General features: G+C 34.3%; 1 protein-coding gene across 1 annotated transcript in view; it reads right to left on the reverse strand.

Moving 5' to 3' along the window:
- Positions 1-218: 218 nt before the first annotated feature.
- STAM (signal transducing adaptor molecule) overlaps positions 219-18,450 on the reverse strand; it is a 33,743-nt gene continuing 15,511 nt past the window's right edge. Inside the window, exons 3-14 of the mRNA XM_027695622.1 lie at positions 16,718-16,793; positions 16,541-16,636; positions 15,865-16,011; positions 15,501-15,591; positions 13,471-13,663; positions 13,039-13,133; positions 11,745-11,833; positions 10,142-10,229; positions 7,671-7,725; positions 7,187-7,340; positions 6,508-6,683; positions 219-5,384 (exon numbers count right to left, since the gene is read on the reverse strand). Coding sequence (XP_027551423.1) covers positions 5,135-5,384; positions 6,508-6,683; positions 7,187-7,340; positions 7,671-7,725; positions 10,142-10,229; positions 11,745-11,833; positions 13,039-13,133; positions 13,471-13,663; positions 15,501-15,591; positions 15,865-16,011; positions 16,541-16,636; positions 16,718-16,793 — 1,510 coding nt within the window. The 3' untranslated portion in view covers positions 219-5,134. The remainder of the gene's footprint in view (positions 5,385-6,507; positions 6,684-7,186; positions 7,341-7,670; positions 7,726-10,141; positions 10,230-11,744; positions 11,834-13,038; positions 13,134-13,470; positions 13,664-15,500; positions 15,592-15,864; positions 16,012-16,540; positions 16,637-16,717; positions 16,794-18,450) is intronic.

Here is an 18,450-nt window from a genome sequence, read left to right on the forward strand (position 1 = left end):
TGCAGCATACTTGAAGTAATATGTACAATATATTACTTAGGTTTAGCTGGAGGAAGTTAATGACAGATTTTAAAGCAAAAATAATGTAATCTGTGAGTAAGCATCATACCGGAAAAACCCACAACCCTCCACCCAGGACAACCAAAAACCCGTCCAGCAAAGGAAGTAATTTTCAGATTATTCTTCCATTAAATTTATAAACTGACTTTGCAACGTAATGAACTAAATACTCGAACTTTAATATTTTGCATTCATACTAAAAACAATTAACAGTTTTTACAAATAGTGTTATTTACTAAAACAATTCTTGTACAACAGTGTAGTATATCTAAATATATACATATGCCAACATCAAAGGGAGCATCAAAACAAACAAAGCCAAACAAAAATGCACTTTGCTACTGTGTACACTTTATTAAAACCAAAGCAGACTGCAGCAGGTTTCTTTTTCATGACAAAGACAAAAATTATTTGGATTCCAGAAGGACATGCAGGATAGAAGAACAAAAGCCCCTACCACCTTTTTGCCAAGGTAGCAGCATAAAAAGGGATCTTCAGATCTGCAATTTTACATAGTAGCAAATGGAATGTTTTTAAACCCAACCATCATAATTCAAGAAACAAGGCTTCAAAAATGTAGATAGTGTTTTTTACATTGAAGGAAAAAGTTCAAATGTCAAGGCCTTCTCCATGTTTTCCTACAGTTTTGGACAGTCTATGTATGAAGGTCACTATTCTTCATTGCAGCCAAAAACGAGAAAGGAGTAGCTGTAGTGTGGAGTCGGTCAGCTTTACTAAGATTGAGTAACAGAGAAAAAAATGATTCTGCCTGCTGTTAGTAATGGTGGTTTCTGTAACTTTTACTCTACCTTTTTCTTTAAAAATATCTCCTCCAAGGTTTTAACTGGAAAAATTATGCTCCCTTGTTCTTCAAAATAGATACATGCATCTTCTCCAAAGGAAGCTGCAGTTGTGTAATTCAAAGTGCCAGTGTAGCTGCTCTAATTAGAGATATCCTTTTTCATTCTGTGAAACCCAGCAGAGAAGGAATAAGGTAAGACCTTTGTATGTAAAGACTGCAGAGATATCATTGAATGTGAGTGAAAAATAAAGTAAGTGATATTAGAGAAAACATGAAAAAAATTGGAGAATGAGGTATTAAGCAGTTCTCCAGTGTAAATCTGATGTTCCTGCCATCTAGATGAAATCAGAGAACTATAATAGCAGCCTAGATTTAATCAGCAAAATATGTACATGGTATTAAGAGCAAATTTATCACCTTCATTATATCTAATCATTTTCAATCTGCCAGAATTTTCTAAAGTTCAAATTCATTTCAGTTCTCCAGACTCAAAGTTCATGAACAGTAACTGTACCATGAGGGTAGCGTGCTGCCCCACACCTGTTGAGAAGCCTGCAGTAATTCTTATATTTTGCTCCTTTTTACTGTTGTTTTACTGCTGTCTATATATGTTTTGGCCAATGACATTAAGTACACATCTACACCAGTACCATTTACTAAACAGAGGTGGACAAATATGTTGTGACTGTTCCTGCAGCTGAGCACTCTGGAACACACTGCCATGACATCAATACAGCAAATTTCAACATGCTGCCTCTGTTTTTTTCTGGGATGTTTTACAGTAAATCTTAACACCTTTGTTATGCTCACATAAATTGAGATGATATACAGGGTAAACAAGTTTTGCTTGTAGAAGTGAAATGCACAGAAGGCACTTTCCAGAATTTGCTCCAGTTCAGGCTAACCAAGTTACTGAAATACCCCTTCTGTAGGTAATTAGCATTTTTGTATTCCTTAATGAAAGGGTTAAGTGACAGAGGGTTATACAAAATATTTTGAAAACATTTCAGCCTTACATCAACAATTTACATGTAAAGAAACAAGGCATTCAAAAATTAGGTCTTCTATTGGAACACGAGTAACATTTCCAAGGATTCTTAACTTTCAAATAGTTTAACTTTCTCACATTTTATTTAATTGCTAAAAAGCTTTTCCACACAGTAGCTGCATGTGTACTTTCCCCCATTCACCCACATTTCCGTGTTCAATACCACAGTAAGGTGGAACATACATGAACTTGGTCAAAACAATATATAAATGAGGAATCTGAGAATCAATCACGGCAGAGAAGGACCAGCAATGGCATCTCCACGTTCATGATACCAAACCCACAGAGAGGAGCTGAACTGACATAAAATTTCTAAGTTATAACAGAGAATACAAGAGGATGACTGAATGAATTCATGCAATGACAGCATCTAGCAAGGTAGGAGAAGGCATCACTTTAGAGTATTGAGTATATAGGACACAACCAAGCAAGAAGATAAAATTAACTTTTCTGATGAGAAAAATCAACATAAAGCAACACAGCTCCAAATTTAATTTAATCAGAAAATTGCATGTGAAATGGAAAACGTAGGTTGCAGCAGAAGCACTAAGACTCTGAACCTAAAAATAGTGACCTACTGCACCAGCTGTAGACAATGAAATCTGAATCAAAATCAACTAAAATTCCCAGTCTGTTACAGGGGATAGCTTAGAGCAGTGACTTTAATAAAGGCGGGAAGGAAAACAGAAAGTGTCCATCTTTTATTCAAAACTTTCATTATATTGAATTTAGAGGGGCATTGAATTTAGCAAGTGGTTTTTTTGGTCATGATGAATATAAATGAAAGGTGATTTTAATTTTCATAAACATGACTGAATGCCCAAAATAAGCAAGTTGGAAAGCAGAAAAACTTAAGATATACCTAAGGTTTCAGCATTCAAATGAGAAACCAGGAACAAGCATTTCTGTATGTCAAGAAAAGACTTCAAAAATTTTAAAAACAAAGACAAATTAGTAAAAAAAAGTATGTTTGCTGGGTCTTTTCTGTACAGAAGTTCCACAGGCTCTTGTTAGTGAACATGTGGCACAACATGTGAAAACCTAAGAATACAACAGTCAATGTCAGCCACACTATCTCGATGCTTCAAGCTTCTCTTTGAATCAGGGACTAAGAACTATAGAATCAAAAGTTATTTTCACTTTTGTGTATAAATTATACATTTCTATACACATTGTATATCTGATTTTGGAATAAGGTACTGAATGCATACAGAGAACACTAAATTATACTATATGTCTTTTCTAAAGAGATCACCTCTTCAATCCTTAAAAAATTATCTATGACACAATATCTTGGATTATTATTTTTTTCCTCAGTATTTCTTCTCAAATTCCACAGGCTTTTGTGATGCTACCAAGTACTGAAGTAATTAATGACAGTTTGCGAGAGCGCATAAGAATTCTAGAGAAAAAAAATGTGAAAATAGTAGTATTAGAACAATCATCTGGCTAGAACATCTCCAACTGGAACAGATCACCTATGGGCATGTTTTGTAACCACCCCCATCAAAAGTTATGCAAAGTAGTCATCTGAAAGCATCTGGCAAAACACCAGTGTCAATTAAAATAGTGAAACAAAGGCATCTTAGGTAGCTGTGAACAGATGCAGGAGTGTATGGGATAACTGAGGTCATTTTATAGTATAATGTACAATTGCAACATTTAATTCCAGAAGCGTCACACTAAATAAAGTACATACAAGCAAACAATTTCTGACACACAGTAGCAAGACTAAAAACATAGATCTGATGTTGAAGCCATCTAGTATTGCTTTAAGAGGAATTAAAGTAGCTGGAAAAGACAAAACCAGGATACATTACTAGATTGAATACAAATGCAAAATAACAACAGTCTCTGTAAAAGAAACTCAGATCAAGCATACCTAAAATGCTGCCTTCAATTACCATGTTTCTTTTGTAGCACCTCAGCCACAGAAAGAAAATACAGTGCCTTAAAGAGCCAGCTCACTAAGTTACTGAGAAACATAAGGGTTTAAAACAGGCTAATACATGTTGCTGCAGAAGACAATTCAAAGTAACCTGAATGTCGATTAAAATGAGATGCTTCATAAACTATAGATACTATAGAAGGGCTGATAAATTCAAATGGTACAACTGAAAACTGAAACAGACATTTAAGGCAGAAGTGTTTGTGTCAGAACAGTAAACAGAACAAATTGCTAAGCAAGGCCACAAGAGATAAAACGAAGCCCTGAAGGTTTGTTCAGCAAAGTGATTTAAATGTCCATAATTCTCCATGTTCTAATTAAGAAGATTCAAATAAAATAGTGTAATTCATGTTGTGTGTTCCAGTTTAAAACTCCATTGTTTCTCTTCCAATTCAATTCCTCTGTCTTTCTTTGGTGTAATCTCTACCAACACACATAGAACATAGTTCTAGTTCTCATTGTAAAAAACAACTTGGAAAAAATAAATTACATGCTTCTCATGACAAAATGCAAGATCCTGATCTGTTGCATGGTCCCATATGTTTAGCAGCCTCTGAATAGTAGTTTTAAGTTATTAATTACGTCCGAAGCAGAATCATAATTTGCTGTTATCCCCCCAAATCACTTACTAGTTAACAAGTTTACTTTGGTAGATAAGCTATCTAATAGTCATGATACACTTGTGTTCAATTCAAGAAGTAGTGAAACCTAGACTCAGATAAGTTTGTAAATTCATATATAGACCCTAGCTCGTAATTGTAACCATGATATGCAGAATTACTGCTATTCCTGCACTGGAAAATGACATCACATCTGTCTTAAAACTACACAAAACTATGAAATATGGTTGTCAGTTCATGATTAAAATAAAATAGTAAATTATTTTTAAACATTGTGTTAAATATATTCACACAACCACCACAGCTATATGAAATGGGCACTACTGCAATCACACACTATACGTACATAACATATATGCCACAACAGTTTGCAAATGTTGAGTTTTCACAGACTAGCCAATTTTACCATACATAAATAATCTTGTACCAATTTTTAGGCATTTTAAAAGGAAGTAAATTTCCTAAATATATCAGTTCCTCTGCAAAATTAAAAAAAAAATCCTAAAAAGTCAGTGCAAATTGAACTTGTTCACCAAGAGAGATTCTTATTAAGCTGAGAATAAACAAAGTTTAAGAGATTAAAGGAAGAAACTCATAGAATCGCCAACTGCCTTTAGCAGAGGTTAAAGAAGATTAGGAATCAGAAGTCCTGGATCCTATAGTAGAGCCTTCTGTGAGTAACTATGCTGTGGTTGTTGAGGTGGTGGAGGCTGTGGTTGTTGTGGAGGTGCTTGCTGACTGCCTGCTGTCTGTGGCAGAGCTGTAGATGCTAAGTTATAGTTTGGCACCTGGGACATATTAGTTCCAGCATTCTGATAAGCAGCAACATCAACAGTAGCAGGTGGTGGACTATACACTGAAGCCTGGTTAGAGTAAGTACTTCCAGCAACAGAACCAACCATTGCACTGAAAAAAAATGAAAATTTAAAGTTAAATTTACAAACAATTTACCAACAGAACAGCAAAAATTTACTACTTCTTCAGTTGTTCTATATATACACACAAAAATCTCTTAACATGGGACACCTTGCATATTTAAAACCATAGTCAATGAGTATTCCCATTAAAACTCAAACACACTCCTCAGATTTAAACACACCTCCCATGGATTTAAAATTAGACTGTGAATCTATACTTTTGTTTTATTTTAAGGTGCAACATGGAATCCAGGTGAAAGATGGGGCCATCTATCTTCCATTTTGTTCATGGAAAAAAACAAAACCCAACTGAACTATTTCATAAACCAAACCAACTGTTTTAAATAGCAAAACAAGTCAGGTGAAGTATGCAGAAACTCACTTTATCAAGGTATGCCTTACTATACCAAGTAAGTAACTTTAGGGGACAGAAACTATCAAATATATTAATGACTTAAGATGAATGTCTCTCCCAACTTCATAGAATAAAATTGCTTTACACAGACAGTAATATAAAAAAAAAAAAAGAACCAAGAAACCAAAACCCCAAAATACCCAAATCCCCTAATATTTTCCTAAAGCCAATTCAAGAGTTTTTCACAATATAGGTAGCTTAACCAAAGCTTAGCATCTTTGGCCATCTACCCAATGCAGAAAGCCTCTTGTAAATCCTTTATATGGGTAAGCTGCATAAGCTTTAGTAAGTAATCCTAGCCCGTTCACTTCTTTTCCAAAATGAGCAGAATTCTCCCCATTCTTCTATGGTAAGATATTTGAAAAAAAAGAACTGTAGAATATACAGAAATTACGCTAAGCCAGCCAGAGCAGCAGATAAATTTCATCATTAAATGTATATTAAAGGTTACTACTAAGTCATGTCTATATAATTTTCTCTATTTTTTTATATAAAAGAAATTTAGAGAAGTTTGACAGGAATTTTTAACAAATACATGACACCAATAAAAAGCACACTGGAAATAATTGCAATAAAGTATCTTTCAGTTGTGTTTATAGTTATACTTTTGTAAGGCAAAAAGTCTCCTTTAAAAATTATCTGTAGTCCTTTATGTTTAAATTGATTTAAACTTGAATAGGAAAATATTTAAAATTACTTTGTGTAAGATGTCTGTGCAGGCTGACCAGGCAGTACTGAGCTGGCAGATGGAGTAACTGTGCCTTGGCTGAGAGAAGGGAGCTGTTCAGGAGGAAGATTGTAACCTTGAATATGGCCCATCTGTGCACTCCCTGCTACCAAGTATGCATTACTTTGAGTTTGCCCCGGATAAACCTAGGAAGTTAAATAAAGGAATATTAGAAATAAAATACAAGAAAATTTGCTATTTAATATCTGACACCAGACCTTAAAGATAGCCTCTCAAACCTTTAATTTCCTCTAATTTAAACTACTGAAGTTAAAAATGGTAATTCTTTCATGGCAGCATTTCCAAGTTGATGGCTATCTCTGAGTAGATAGGGGAGGGCATAATCTTAACCTGGAATAGTACTCCCTCAGTTCTTTACTTTCTTTGACCAACTATGCACAGCCCTGGCAGCTTGAATTTTTAATTTTATGTACAACTCAAAGCCCAGGATGGGCTTTTTCCTTGATCAAAAGGAGCTGAACAGACAAAAACTAAAAGCTTTAGAACCTGCAAAAGGAGAACATCCAAAGCTTGCAGCTGAAATAAAACATTTTTATTTTTATTTGTCTACATATTCTGTTGAGAGAAAACACTGCTCAGTAGGTATGCACTTGATAAGGTCAATGGCTATTCAAGGTTACAGACATACCTGAGAGCCAGAAACACCAGATGACTGCATGTAATACTGTTGGTTTTGTAGTTTTGCGTACATGGAATACATTGGGTCCTCATTCACCAATTTGTTATACAAAGAAAGAGCCTCCATTGCTTTAACATTGAGCTCTGACAGTTCTGAATGTTTCCTAGAAAATATATTTTTTCCAGTTTATTCTACAATTTAGATAACTTCAGTATAGAACAGACAATACAGAGATATTTCATGAGGTGTAATAAGCAACATATTCTTGCTATGAAGTCATGTCTGACAAGAGCATCAAATGGCGCAATACTGTAAAATATTATGTGACTAGGGGAAAAAAACCTTCAGACTTCTTTCCAAAGGAGAAACTACTAATAAGTACACCTATTTTCTTTGCCAATATTCATAAAAATTAAGATATCATTAAGTAATAAGACTGGTATTTCTAAGAATGAATTTTAATTTGAGTCAAAATACATGACTTTTTTTTTACCTGTCTATATCTTCCAACTTTTCATCTATGAGAGGTCCCATCTGGTGGCACATTGCTAGAATAGAAAGATGTTAAAATATAACAGCATAATAAACATTTCCATACTGCAAAGTCAGAAAGCAATTTAAAAAAAAATGACAAGACAGAAATGTGTAGATGCTAGTCCATTTTTTTTAGTTCATTACTATAATCTGCATGCCAAAAATTTATAGTAAGAGAGGGAGCATCATGAAAAATTTAAGAATGAGATCCAGCTGAAGTTTTCACTACTGGTAAAATTTCAAAAGTACATTTTAAAATAAAGTGAAGCAAAACACATTTAATATCCAGGAAGCATAAAACTGAAACTATTTTGCATTAAAAGGTTCAAGTAAATCTGAGAGGTGATCTCTTCTTCAAGGAAGAAAATTTGCCACTGCAAGTCATGCTCAACTAACAATACTACAAAAAGACTATCTATGAAAACAATGAAGAAGAAAACTGGTTGCAATGATTCAATCACCTGCACGTCAAAGACACTATTAGCACATTTCTCTCTCACTAGAACCCTAATTGGGGGAGGGGGGCTTTTTCAAACCACTAACGTGCAAAAACCAACACAAAAGCTTACCAGAAGTAGAACAGAAAAGCATTAAAATAAACAAAAATGTACCCCCTGCTTCCTTTCAGCACAAGGACATGGGATTCACCCAACTGCCAAGCAAACCACAGTTAACTAACAGAAAGACAGAATTTGTCAAATGTAAAATAAACTGACAAGGAAGCTAAAAGGGAAGTTTTGGATATTAGGAATAAAGAAGGTCCTGAAAATGTCTGGGCCATGATACACGAAAGGGCACTACTATTGTGTTCCTCAAAGGCAATGCCAGGTGAATGAGGAGTTGTATGAGAGATACCTATCTACTTCTTTGAACCTCAAATCAATAATACATTGACAGAAATACTGGGAAAAGATGTAAAACCTGGTCTAAGTTCTGCCTATTTTTATGTACAGCATAAAGTGTGGTAAAAGGCATGACAAGGATTGCTCACATGTCTGTATGCTAACATGATGACTGCACTGTTGCCAACCACAAACCCTGGGCTCCCAAACGTGTTAGGATGAGCTCTCCAATTTAAAGAATTTGTGACTGGACATGTGGCTGGCAGAAGAAAATTAAGTGGGTTTTCTGTCAAATAATTATCAGCACCTGACACCACTGGTAGGAATCAAGGATTCAAAACATATCTGTAACAAAATTCCCAGAACCTATGCCAAAAACAGTAGCTCACCAAGGCCTACTTAAGTATAGAGCAAGTAATCTTGTATTGGCATTGCAGGACTACAGCAAGTGCTGTTGTAGGTAGCTGAGGAGCAATCATCTGACCCTACCACTGCTTTCAGATTCTAGGACCAGTCGCACAATTCAATATAAAATTCAGCAGTGTTTTAATGATCTCACGATGCATTTGCAAGGAAATCCTAATCTAAGCCATATCTGGAGGTTGGTGGACAAGCATACCTTTTAATTTCTTTGCCTCTGTCCTGGACCAGATACAGGCAATCTGCTTCTTAGACAACAGCCTCTATAGCTATATTTGGGACTTGAAAGAATAAAACTGGTCATATTTCTTTTTACCCCTCTTTAGCTTTAGTGGAACTAGAATATGTGCAGACAGTTCATTGATGTGCAGTTCCTAAAACAGGATTCATTTACAGGCATAATGAACCAGATGGGTGTGGAAAGATGGGACATACCCAAAAGCTTATAAACCTATACACTTCCATGATTAACTTCTAGATAGATGTAGAACCTGCCATTTTCTTGACAAAGTCTGGTCCTATCTGAATTGTCAGTTTAAGCCTATGTTCTGTTTCATAATCAGTAAGTTTCTTTTCTTCCTTCTCCAAGTTCCTTCCCAAAAATTTTGGTGCATATATCAACCCAGGTAAAATGGTCTATAATGCCTCTGTGAAGAGGTAGTCTGAATAATTTGACTCTAAAAGATTAGCATAATTTGTAGCATTCTATAAAGTATTTGTTAATATGCAACTCCTACAGAAATACACATGCAAGTGAAAAGCATGAGACACCCACAGGTCTATTCTAAACCTCAGTAGTATTTCTGCTTCCTCTCATGGAATCTTTCTTACACGCCTTTTGCCACTCATTCTGTGCTACTCTATGAAGGAAAAAAAATAATGATTGAATATGATTGAATTAAATATTTCTGGGTCTTGAAAAGGAACAGAATATAGAAAATGGTTTTCTTGAGAGAGGAGTGGGCTTGTCTTAAGTTAACATTTTGCACTTTGGTCTCTTAGATGTGGAAGAAAGGAAGTGAGAAGAGAATTATGGCTCAGGCTCTTTTCTCAGGCATGCTTCTTGCATGGACATGAAGCTGAAGTAGTTTCAACTTAGTTTCAGTTTGGTTCGATGTAGGTAATTACTAGAGAGGAAAACAACAACAACAAAACAGTACTTTCTTACCCTCAAGATGAAGCAATTCTGGGAGGTCTGGCTGGTCATCAGATGGATCTGCACTTTGTAACATCTGTAAGAGTTGGTCCATTTTATCCTAGAACACAAGTTGTATAATTAGGGCACATACAGCAGGCAGGAAATTAGCACTTTCAGGATAGTAAACTAAAGCAGCTGTTTACAACAGCCATTTTGATCTCTCGGCACTTGAGAATCATCTACAGTAAGAAAATACAAATCATACATGCTACTTTATAGGAATGAAGATGCTTTAACAAGGAAAAGCCAATCAACAAAAATCAACAGTAGTAACAAGTGGAATGTGCAGAATACTCCTTTATTCCTAGAAGTCCTTCTAAACAGTATTTTCTGAACAGCTTCTATTTTTATTACATATGCAATAACACCACCTAGTGGGATTAGTGGAAATATTTTGACAGAATACATGGAGAGAGTACTTCAAATTCACTGAAAATCTATCCTGCATTTTTAAGTGATGGGGCCTATTCAGTATATGAGCCATGTCATTACCTATATATATATGTGTGTGTGTGTGTGTGTATACATATATATATATGAGTGTATATATATATATATACACACACACACATATATACACACACACACAATTTTTTTAAGATGATATTTGGAGGGGTTGCATGGTTGATTTCAGAATAAGTCATCCTTGATTAACTAGTTTAAGTGCAACCCTCTTATAATAAAAATACCAAAGGTTAGAAAATGAACAGGCATAAACTTTGAAAAATATGTCTCAGAGTGAATTATATTGCTTAATGAAACCTTATACGTAAAAGATTTTAAATCACTTTTTAAATGAGTGCTATCAAATAAATAGCCTTTATCAGGTCAGAGTTATATAGGTTGTATCAAAGTAGAAAATAAAACCATGTTTTGTCCTCCTTAAACTCTGGAAAGGAAGGGAAAAGCCAAATGAATTACTTTCTTAAATATTATACTACAGCAAATTTAAAAACAAAAGAAGACACTAAAACAAAAAACCAACACGGACTCACAGAAGACAAAACCTGCAAGGCACCTCAAGGAAGGCCTGAGATAGCTATTTTGGTGGATTACAAACTAATATCTCTTGGGAAGAAGAATTTTTGAGGTGGGACTTTAATAGGACTTTAGGGAGGCAGTAACTGATTTCTCATGTCAAAAGTGAAGAACTTGTGTCAAGGGAAAAAAAAGGCAGGGGAAAAACATTTCGTTTTTAGAGATAGAAAGATCTTTGATTCTGAGGGTAGACGGTGGTGGTTATACTGGAAATAAATTTAAGACAGAAGCCAAGATGGATATCTCTGAGGTATCCTGAAGTACTTAAAGTAAAATTTGAAAGGAAATTTGTCACTCAACATCAAGCTTCTAGTTTGGAGGTAAACAGATGTAAAATCAGAAATTCAGAAATTCCTAAGAGCTTCAAGATTCTTGAAGAAATGAGAATACTGCAGATTTCTTTTTATTTTAATTAAATCAACTTTCCCTTCCCATTCTCTTTTGATTTTTGCTTTTGAAGTACAGTATGAAAGGGTTAAATATCACATATTTAAATGTACCAGCAGTTGAAAATCAGAACTTTTAGCATGCTTACTTCATCAATATAAACTGGTTCAGGCTCAGGTTCTATTGTCTCTACTTGAATTTCATCACTGAACTGCACTGTTTTCTTCTCAGCTTTTACTGCAAGACAAACAGCCAGACTTAATTTTATAAAATAAAAATAAACAAACAATGACAAATATAATATAGCTAGCATATTCCCTAGGTTTTTGTCATTTGAAACATCTACTGTGAAAATTTTAAAAATTAGTATTTTGTTGACATTTGAAATCCACAAAAAAACAATTTTCTTACACAAATCTGTAAATTGCATTAAAAAAATACAACAGTTCACACAAGGTCAACTGAAACATGTTTTATCAAATAAATGTCTTTATTATAGTCTCCCTGCATACAATATCCTTATTATTAAGTCATCAGGAAAAAAGACTAAGAAAGAGTGATTGGAAGAAACAGGGCTAATGAGTCAGGTTTAAGAGAAAAGTGATAAAATCATCTATGACAAACTTTTCCCCAAAGCAAAGTACAGAATCAAAAGTTCTCAAACTTCACTATTCCTTCTCCATCAAATCATATCTGCAAAGCATCTCATTCCTCTGTAGAGGAAGCTAGAACAAAAAAGCCAAACACTGCTCTTATATTACTCTTACTAGATAGTCTAAACATATTACAAATGACTGCTACGGCATATAATTCTGCTGACCTGCTCTTACCTTTAGCACCCTCGAATTGAGATCACAGGAGATTAATCTCACAAACCCATGAGATTTACAGGAATTGGTTCTAATGTTTAATATTTTTATTAAATATTTAGAGTAGGTTAGACTGATATAAATAGATACAAATAGATAACCACTATACAGAAAACCCCTCTTTCCGTTATGCACACATACACACCCACAGTATGTAGGTTTCTTGAACTATTTGAACACTGGTAATCTGACTCACATCTGCCCAGGGGCCTTCAGTTTTACCTCAATTAGTTATGTACCATTGCAACCGGGCAAAAAGGCAGTTTAAAAAAAAGCTACAAAAAGCTACTAATGCCTACATTTATCCAGGTCTCAATGGAGTGATTTGATGAGTCTCAAGGAAACCACTGACAAAGCCAGAACAGAAAGCAGAAGCCAGCTTGGGCAACCTTGGTCTGACACAAAGGTATGTCTACTGTTTGTGAGATCATAGCAAGAGCTCCTCAGTTTTACTTCAGTTATCACATTAAACTTGCAACTGAACTCCATCATAAGGGAAACGAAATCACTGCAAAAATATACCTTAGGCAATGGCAGGATTTAACATATATACATAAATACAATGTTACTTACTCATTTCTGGCTCAGCAGAAAGATCAGCTGTTACAAAATTAGATGGAAACAATCCTATACCCTGGTGAGTTTCACCTTTCCACCAATTTGGATCACTAAAGATAAAAAAAAAAAAACAAAAAAAACCCCATACATTATAAAACCCATACTCACATGGAATTTTCCTAGGAATTGCACAGAAAAGGCTTTTATATTACTTGTACATAAATACAACTTGTGTATACACAGAGAATGTATTCTTGTGTATATACAAAAATTTTTATGCAATTATATTTATTTGTAAAAAATCTAGGAGATAATTAAAGTATTTAATATGTAAATATGTTTCCATGCAACGGTATTCCAAGGTATGCTTGTACATAGAAGATATCATTATCCCGAAATCGTTTTTACAGTCTAATATACTTCTAGTAGACATTCTATATAAATTACCTGTCATCAAGGATAGTTATAAGTTCTCCAGCTTTAAAAGTTAATTCGTTGTCTTCAGCAGCCTCAAAATCATAAATTGCACGAACCTTTCGGCCCTCATGTTTGTGGTTTGTTAAAAGGCTTGAGGTGCTCGGATACAAACTGGAAAGTGTTGTTTGCTGTTGCCTTTGTTCTTTTAGTGACAGTTCAATAGCTGCAAAAGAAGAGTTACTCAGATGAAAATTCCCTATAAAAATGGGTTGAGTTATAAGAAGATTTAATTCTGTGAAAACTTTTCATATAATTCTATTCCTGTTGCATTTTAATTACCCTCTGCTTTTCCCTTAGAAATAACAGTAAAAAACAAAAAGATGTTTTACAACTAGAGAGCACAATTCTACCTGTAGATTTACTGAGGCTTTTAACAGGGACAGGACGAATAAACAGCACTTAAGCACAAATGGAATAACTCAGTGAAGTAATCCATTTTTTATTATTATATTACTGTTATAACCTTGAACTGATGTAAAATATCTACATACTTACTTTACATCTTACACTATGTTAAACATAAAAAAATTGCTTGAAACATTAAAAGAATACAGCTGTTCCAGTACACAGTGTTTCTCTGCTAGACAGGAGTCTTTAGCCTGGATTCACAGAATCACAGGATTACACAGATTGGCTGAGGTTGGGAGGCACCTCTGGAGGTCATCGTGTCCAATCCCCTGTTCAAGCAGGGTCATCTAGAGCTGATTGCCCAGGACTGTGTCCAGACAATTTGTGAATATCTCCAAGGACAGAGACCATGACATCCCTGGGAAACCTGTGCCAGTGCTTGGTCACCCTCCCAGTAAAGAAGAGCCTCCTTAATTCATAATTAACAAAATTATTTTTGCTTAGACAAGCAAAATTTTATCCTTTCTTTTTTTTTTATCCCTATCATTCCTTAAATAATTTCACATTTCTGGGTCATTTTTAGTAAAGCTTGACTGAGCAGAAAGGTTTCACTCATATTAAGCCCCTCCAAGTTTGTGGAAAAAAATTGATCATTTTTAACAAGGGACAGAGTGGACACAAAAATAAAGAAAACAAACATTAGGAAACATGCAGAGTATGAACTTTTAAGACACGGATTTAAACCGACTTTGATGGACTGACTGTTGAAGAAACCATTAGTAACATATACAGATTGGCTAATGGTGATTTAAACAAATCAATGTTATATTAGACAATAGCTAAACAAAAAAAAGTCTAAGATGAGAAACTGCAAACATGCACCAACTACTAGTTGAAGAACTTCACTCATTTAGCAAACAGCTATTGTTACAACTTTAAGCCCAAAGCCATCCTAGGTACAAGACATAAAATTTGATGCCTTTACAATGCTGAAGTTTGACCTCAAAAAACAGTTCTCAACCATAAATATCAAACCACTCTAAGAATAACTCTTCACATGTATCTGGCATAGGATCATTAAATGACTTTTAAATATACTTTAGTAAAACAGTAAATCAGAAGAAACTATCCTAGTTTTGTTTACGGGGACTGATGTGAGACATTTAACAGTCATTTATGTTTACAGCAATCAAAGCTTAAGGTATACTATAGAAACAATATTCAAAGGAATAAAAGTAGTATACCCAGAATACTTTGCATACAACTTATAATATTTATTTTCTTCTTCCATCAAATATATAAAATGCAAACAAGTGTGCTTCACTTGCCCCAGAAAGAGGGAAAATCCAAGTACAGCAATTGCATTAAACATTTCCACAGTAGAGGTATGTCCTTAACATGAGATTTTTGAAGACTTGTTTAACTTTGGTAAGGGGAAAAAAAGTAAAAATCGGAAATTTTTCATATTTTTTTTTACTCATAGAATACTTTTAATCTCTAACCCTCCAAGAAGAGTACAAAAAGAAAGGAATAGAAATCATAACCCCAATCCATAAATACATATTCACATAGAGGAAGGAAGCAAAACATTTGTTCTTGCTTTTCTGATATTTATCAATATATGCTTCATGTCAGCAAGTAAATGTACTTACCTTTAGCTAAATCCTCTTCTTCCTTTTTGTTGGCTACAGTACCAGGATCTTTGGCAACTAGAGCTGGACTTGCTTTTGCCTGTTCAGCAGCCTAACCAAAAGTGAAAGATGTAAAAATGAATCCAACAAAAAACTGACAATGCATTAAGTTCACCACTTCAATTTGTATTCATCTGCAATATAAAAATCTAAGGTAAGTGAGAGCATTTCACTTCTCAAGGAAAAGTTTTATTAAGACAAGAGAGTTTTCATTTTGTTTGCCAAGCACATTCTAGAATCCAAGACTACAAACTGTAAAATACAGAGCTGAGCATAAAAAGAATTTGCGATACCCTTTGAGAACAACCACAAAAATCTAATGTACCTGTGAACCAATAGCTGGGAAAGTAACTCCTTGCTCCTTAAGATTTTTTATCATAGCAGATATTAAACTAAGTTGTGGGTCATTCTTGAATTCATCAGTCCATTCCACCATAAGGGCTTTCAGCTTTTCACAAACTTTTGGATGACCCTGCACGAACAGCAGAAACTAGTTAAATAATGTAGAAATTGGTTCTTAATTTAAAGTACTTTCATATGTAATTCAATATACACCATATAGACACTTTCTTTTACAGTCGAGTCTAGCACTCAAAGATATCTTTATTAGAAAGGGAGAATAGTACACCAGCATCATATTTGTATTAGTACAATATGTGCTAGGCCCAAAATAAAGTAAAATAAGGTTACATTGAAGCCCTGTATTACCTCCATTTCACATTTGTATTTAATGTTTCACCACTGTCATTTAATGTGAAGATGAATTAGTTTATTTATAAATTAACACATCACACCTCCCCAAACAGAATACCTAGGTAACTACTGTGAAGTGGCATTCAGGAAGTTCTTTCTGATAGCCACAGTCTTCTCAGTAATCTATGCTTACCCACCTCCCCCAGCCCCCTTCCAGTCTTCCAAAAGTAGATCCCATCCCACTTTCAGATTAACCCAACTCTGATTTCACTTAGAGATGAAATATATAAATCAATGCAATACATTACCTTATTCAACACATTGCTTACTTCACTGGCAAAATCTCTTGAACAGACTTCTAAATGAAAGATTTTGCCACAGTTTGATACACATGCTCCTAGAAGCTAACAAAAGAAAGATTAAAACTCAGATTTGTGCAATATAACTTTCCAGGAAGAAAAATCACTACATTAAAAAGAACCTACCGTTAACGCTTGCATAGCAACATGAGGATCTTTATGGTTCACTCTCTTCATAATAGAGCGAAGACAGTCTTTAGGTCTAAAAAACACAAGACATTTAAAAAAATGTAATGGAATGAACATTTCCTATTGCATACATGACAATGCTGATGACTATAGCAGACAGTAAGATCTCCTGAACATTTTCAGTTTAGTAGCTTGTAAGTGTAACATAAAAAAAATAAATTAACACCATTAACAGTTGCAGCCATTTCTATCTGTAGGATTTGTAGCTTTCTTAGTGATCAAAATCTCTCAGTAATTTATGTTACCTTTTGTACTTAGAGAGAATTACTGTAAATACTCCAGAAATGCATAAAATCCCTTACAATTAGATAACTGAAATTCTCTGCAGTCCATGCACCTACTCCTTTATATTTCATACACATATGTAAGAATATTTCCTTACATACTGATTTACCAAACCCCTTTCACTACTTTCATTTTGAATTACCACCAAGTTCCTTAGCCTCTTTTAATCTACAGAATAACATTTATAAAGACATGCAATGAATCAACAAGTTCTAAAAAAACCTGTCAGACATTCTACAAAGCTTCTATACAATTAAATACAGAATTCAAGTCTTACCTATATTGTGGTAGATAGAAATAATATAAAAAGCAACTTCAAGCAAGAATTTGAAAGGGAGTTTCAGACAGTTTAGTGTATTAAAATCTATGTGACTTTATGTTATTTTACTCTGTTTTTAAAGGTAGTGGAAAGCTAAGCAAGGCTGGGTTAGGAATTATCATGGGCATACAAGCACTATTTGGTGAATAGCCCTGAAAAGATAAACCTGAAGGAGGGTAAGTAGGGAAAGAGGAAAAGAGAAAATCTAAACTAAGAGATTTTACATATCAAGTGTCTTTTTCGAAGCAGAAGTATTTTCCTATTGAACTGGTATCCAAGAACTAACATGAAACTTAGGTATAAGTTACACCACTGCTTGGCTATACTATATTTGGCAGTGTCTACATTTTACAGAAATGTCCACCTCATATTTAGTGGTACTAATTATAGAAAATGGTGTCACGCAGCATGAGTACATATCATTCAGTGTATACCTTCATATAACCAATTATTACAAATGAAGGCTCTAAGGCAAGTACTACCTTTTATCTATTAATTATGCAAGATTTCTCATACGTTTGCTTTAACTGAGAAAGAATACATGCTAAAATTTTCAGAAATAACTGGTTTTGTAACCATTAATTTATGAGTAGGATTGATGTGATGAGTACAAGCTCAAAAAAGTGCATCTCCATTGTAAAGCCAGTATTTATAAAGGTAGGGTGCAGGATCAAGAGCTTAGCAGTTCAGGAACAGGACAATCAGTCTAAGATTTTTTTACTAAGGAATCCAAAGTCTTATTAAAAGGAATAAAGTAACAAAGCCTCAAAGCCAAATGATTATCCATATGTGTTAAATACAATCTACTTGCTCATATATTTAACAGAAATGATCAATACTTGAGTGTTTAATGTTTTAACATGCTCGAATGTTTAAAATAAGAAAACTTTTGATTACACCTACACAAAAAAAATAAGCCAGGCTTACCAATGTTTAGTCAGAGTAAGAAAACCTATTCTAGACAGAACTGTAATCCTTATTTTTACTTCTAATTAACTCATCATACAATTTAGTGTGTAAATTATGGGAAGCACTACGCAGAAAGCAGAGGGAAGCATGCACCCTA

This window comes from Neopelma chrysocephalum, unplaced genomic scaffold, assembly GCF_003984885.1.
Source record: "Neopelma chrysocephalum unplaced genomic scaffold, ASM398488v2 Primary Assembly neopelma1_102, whole genome shotgun sequence".
Lineage (NCBI taxonomy): Eukaryota > Metazoa > Chordata > Aves > Passeriformes > Pipridae > Neopelma > Neopelma chrysocephalum.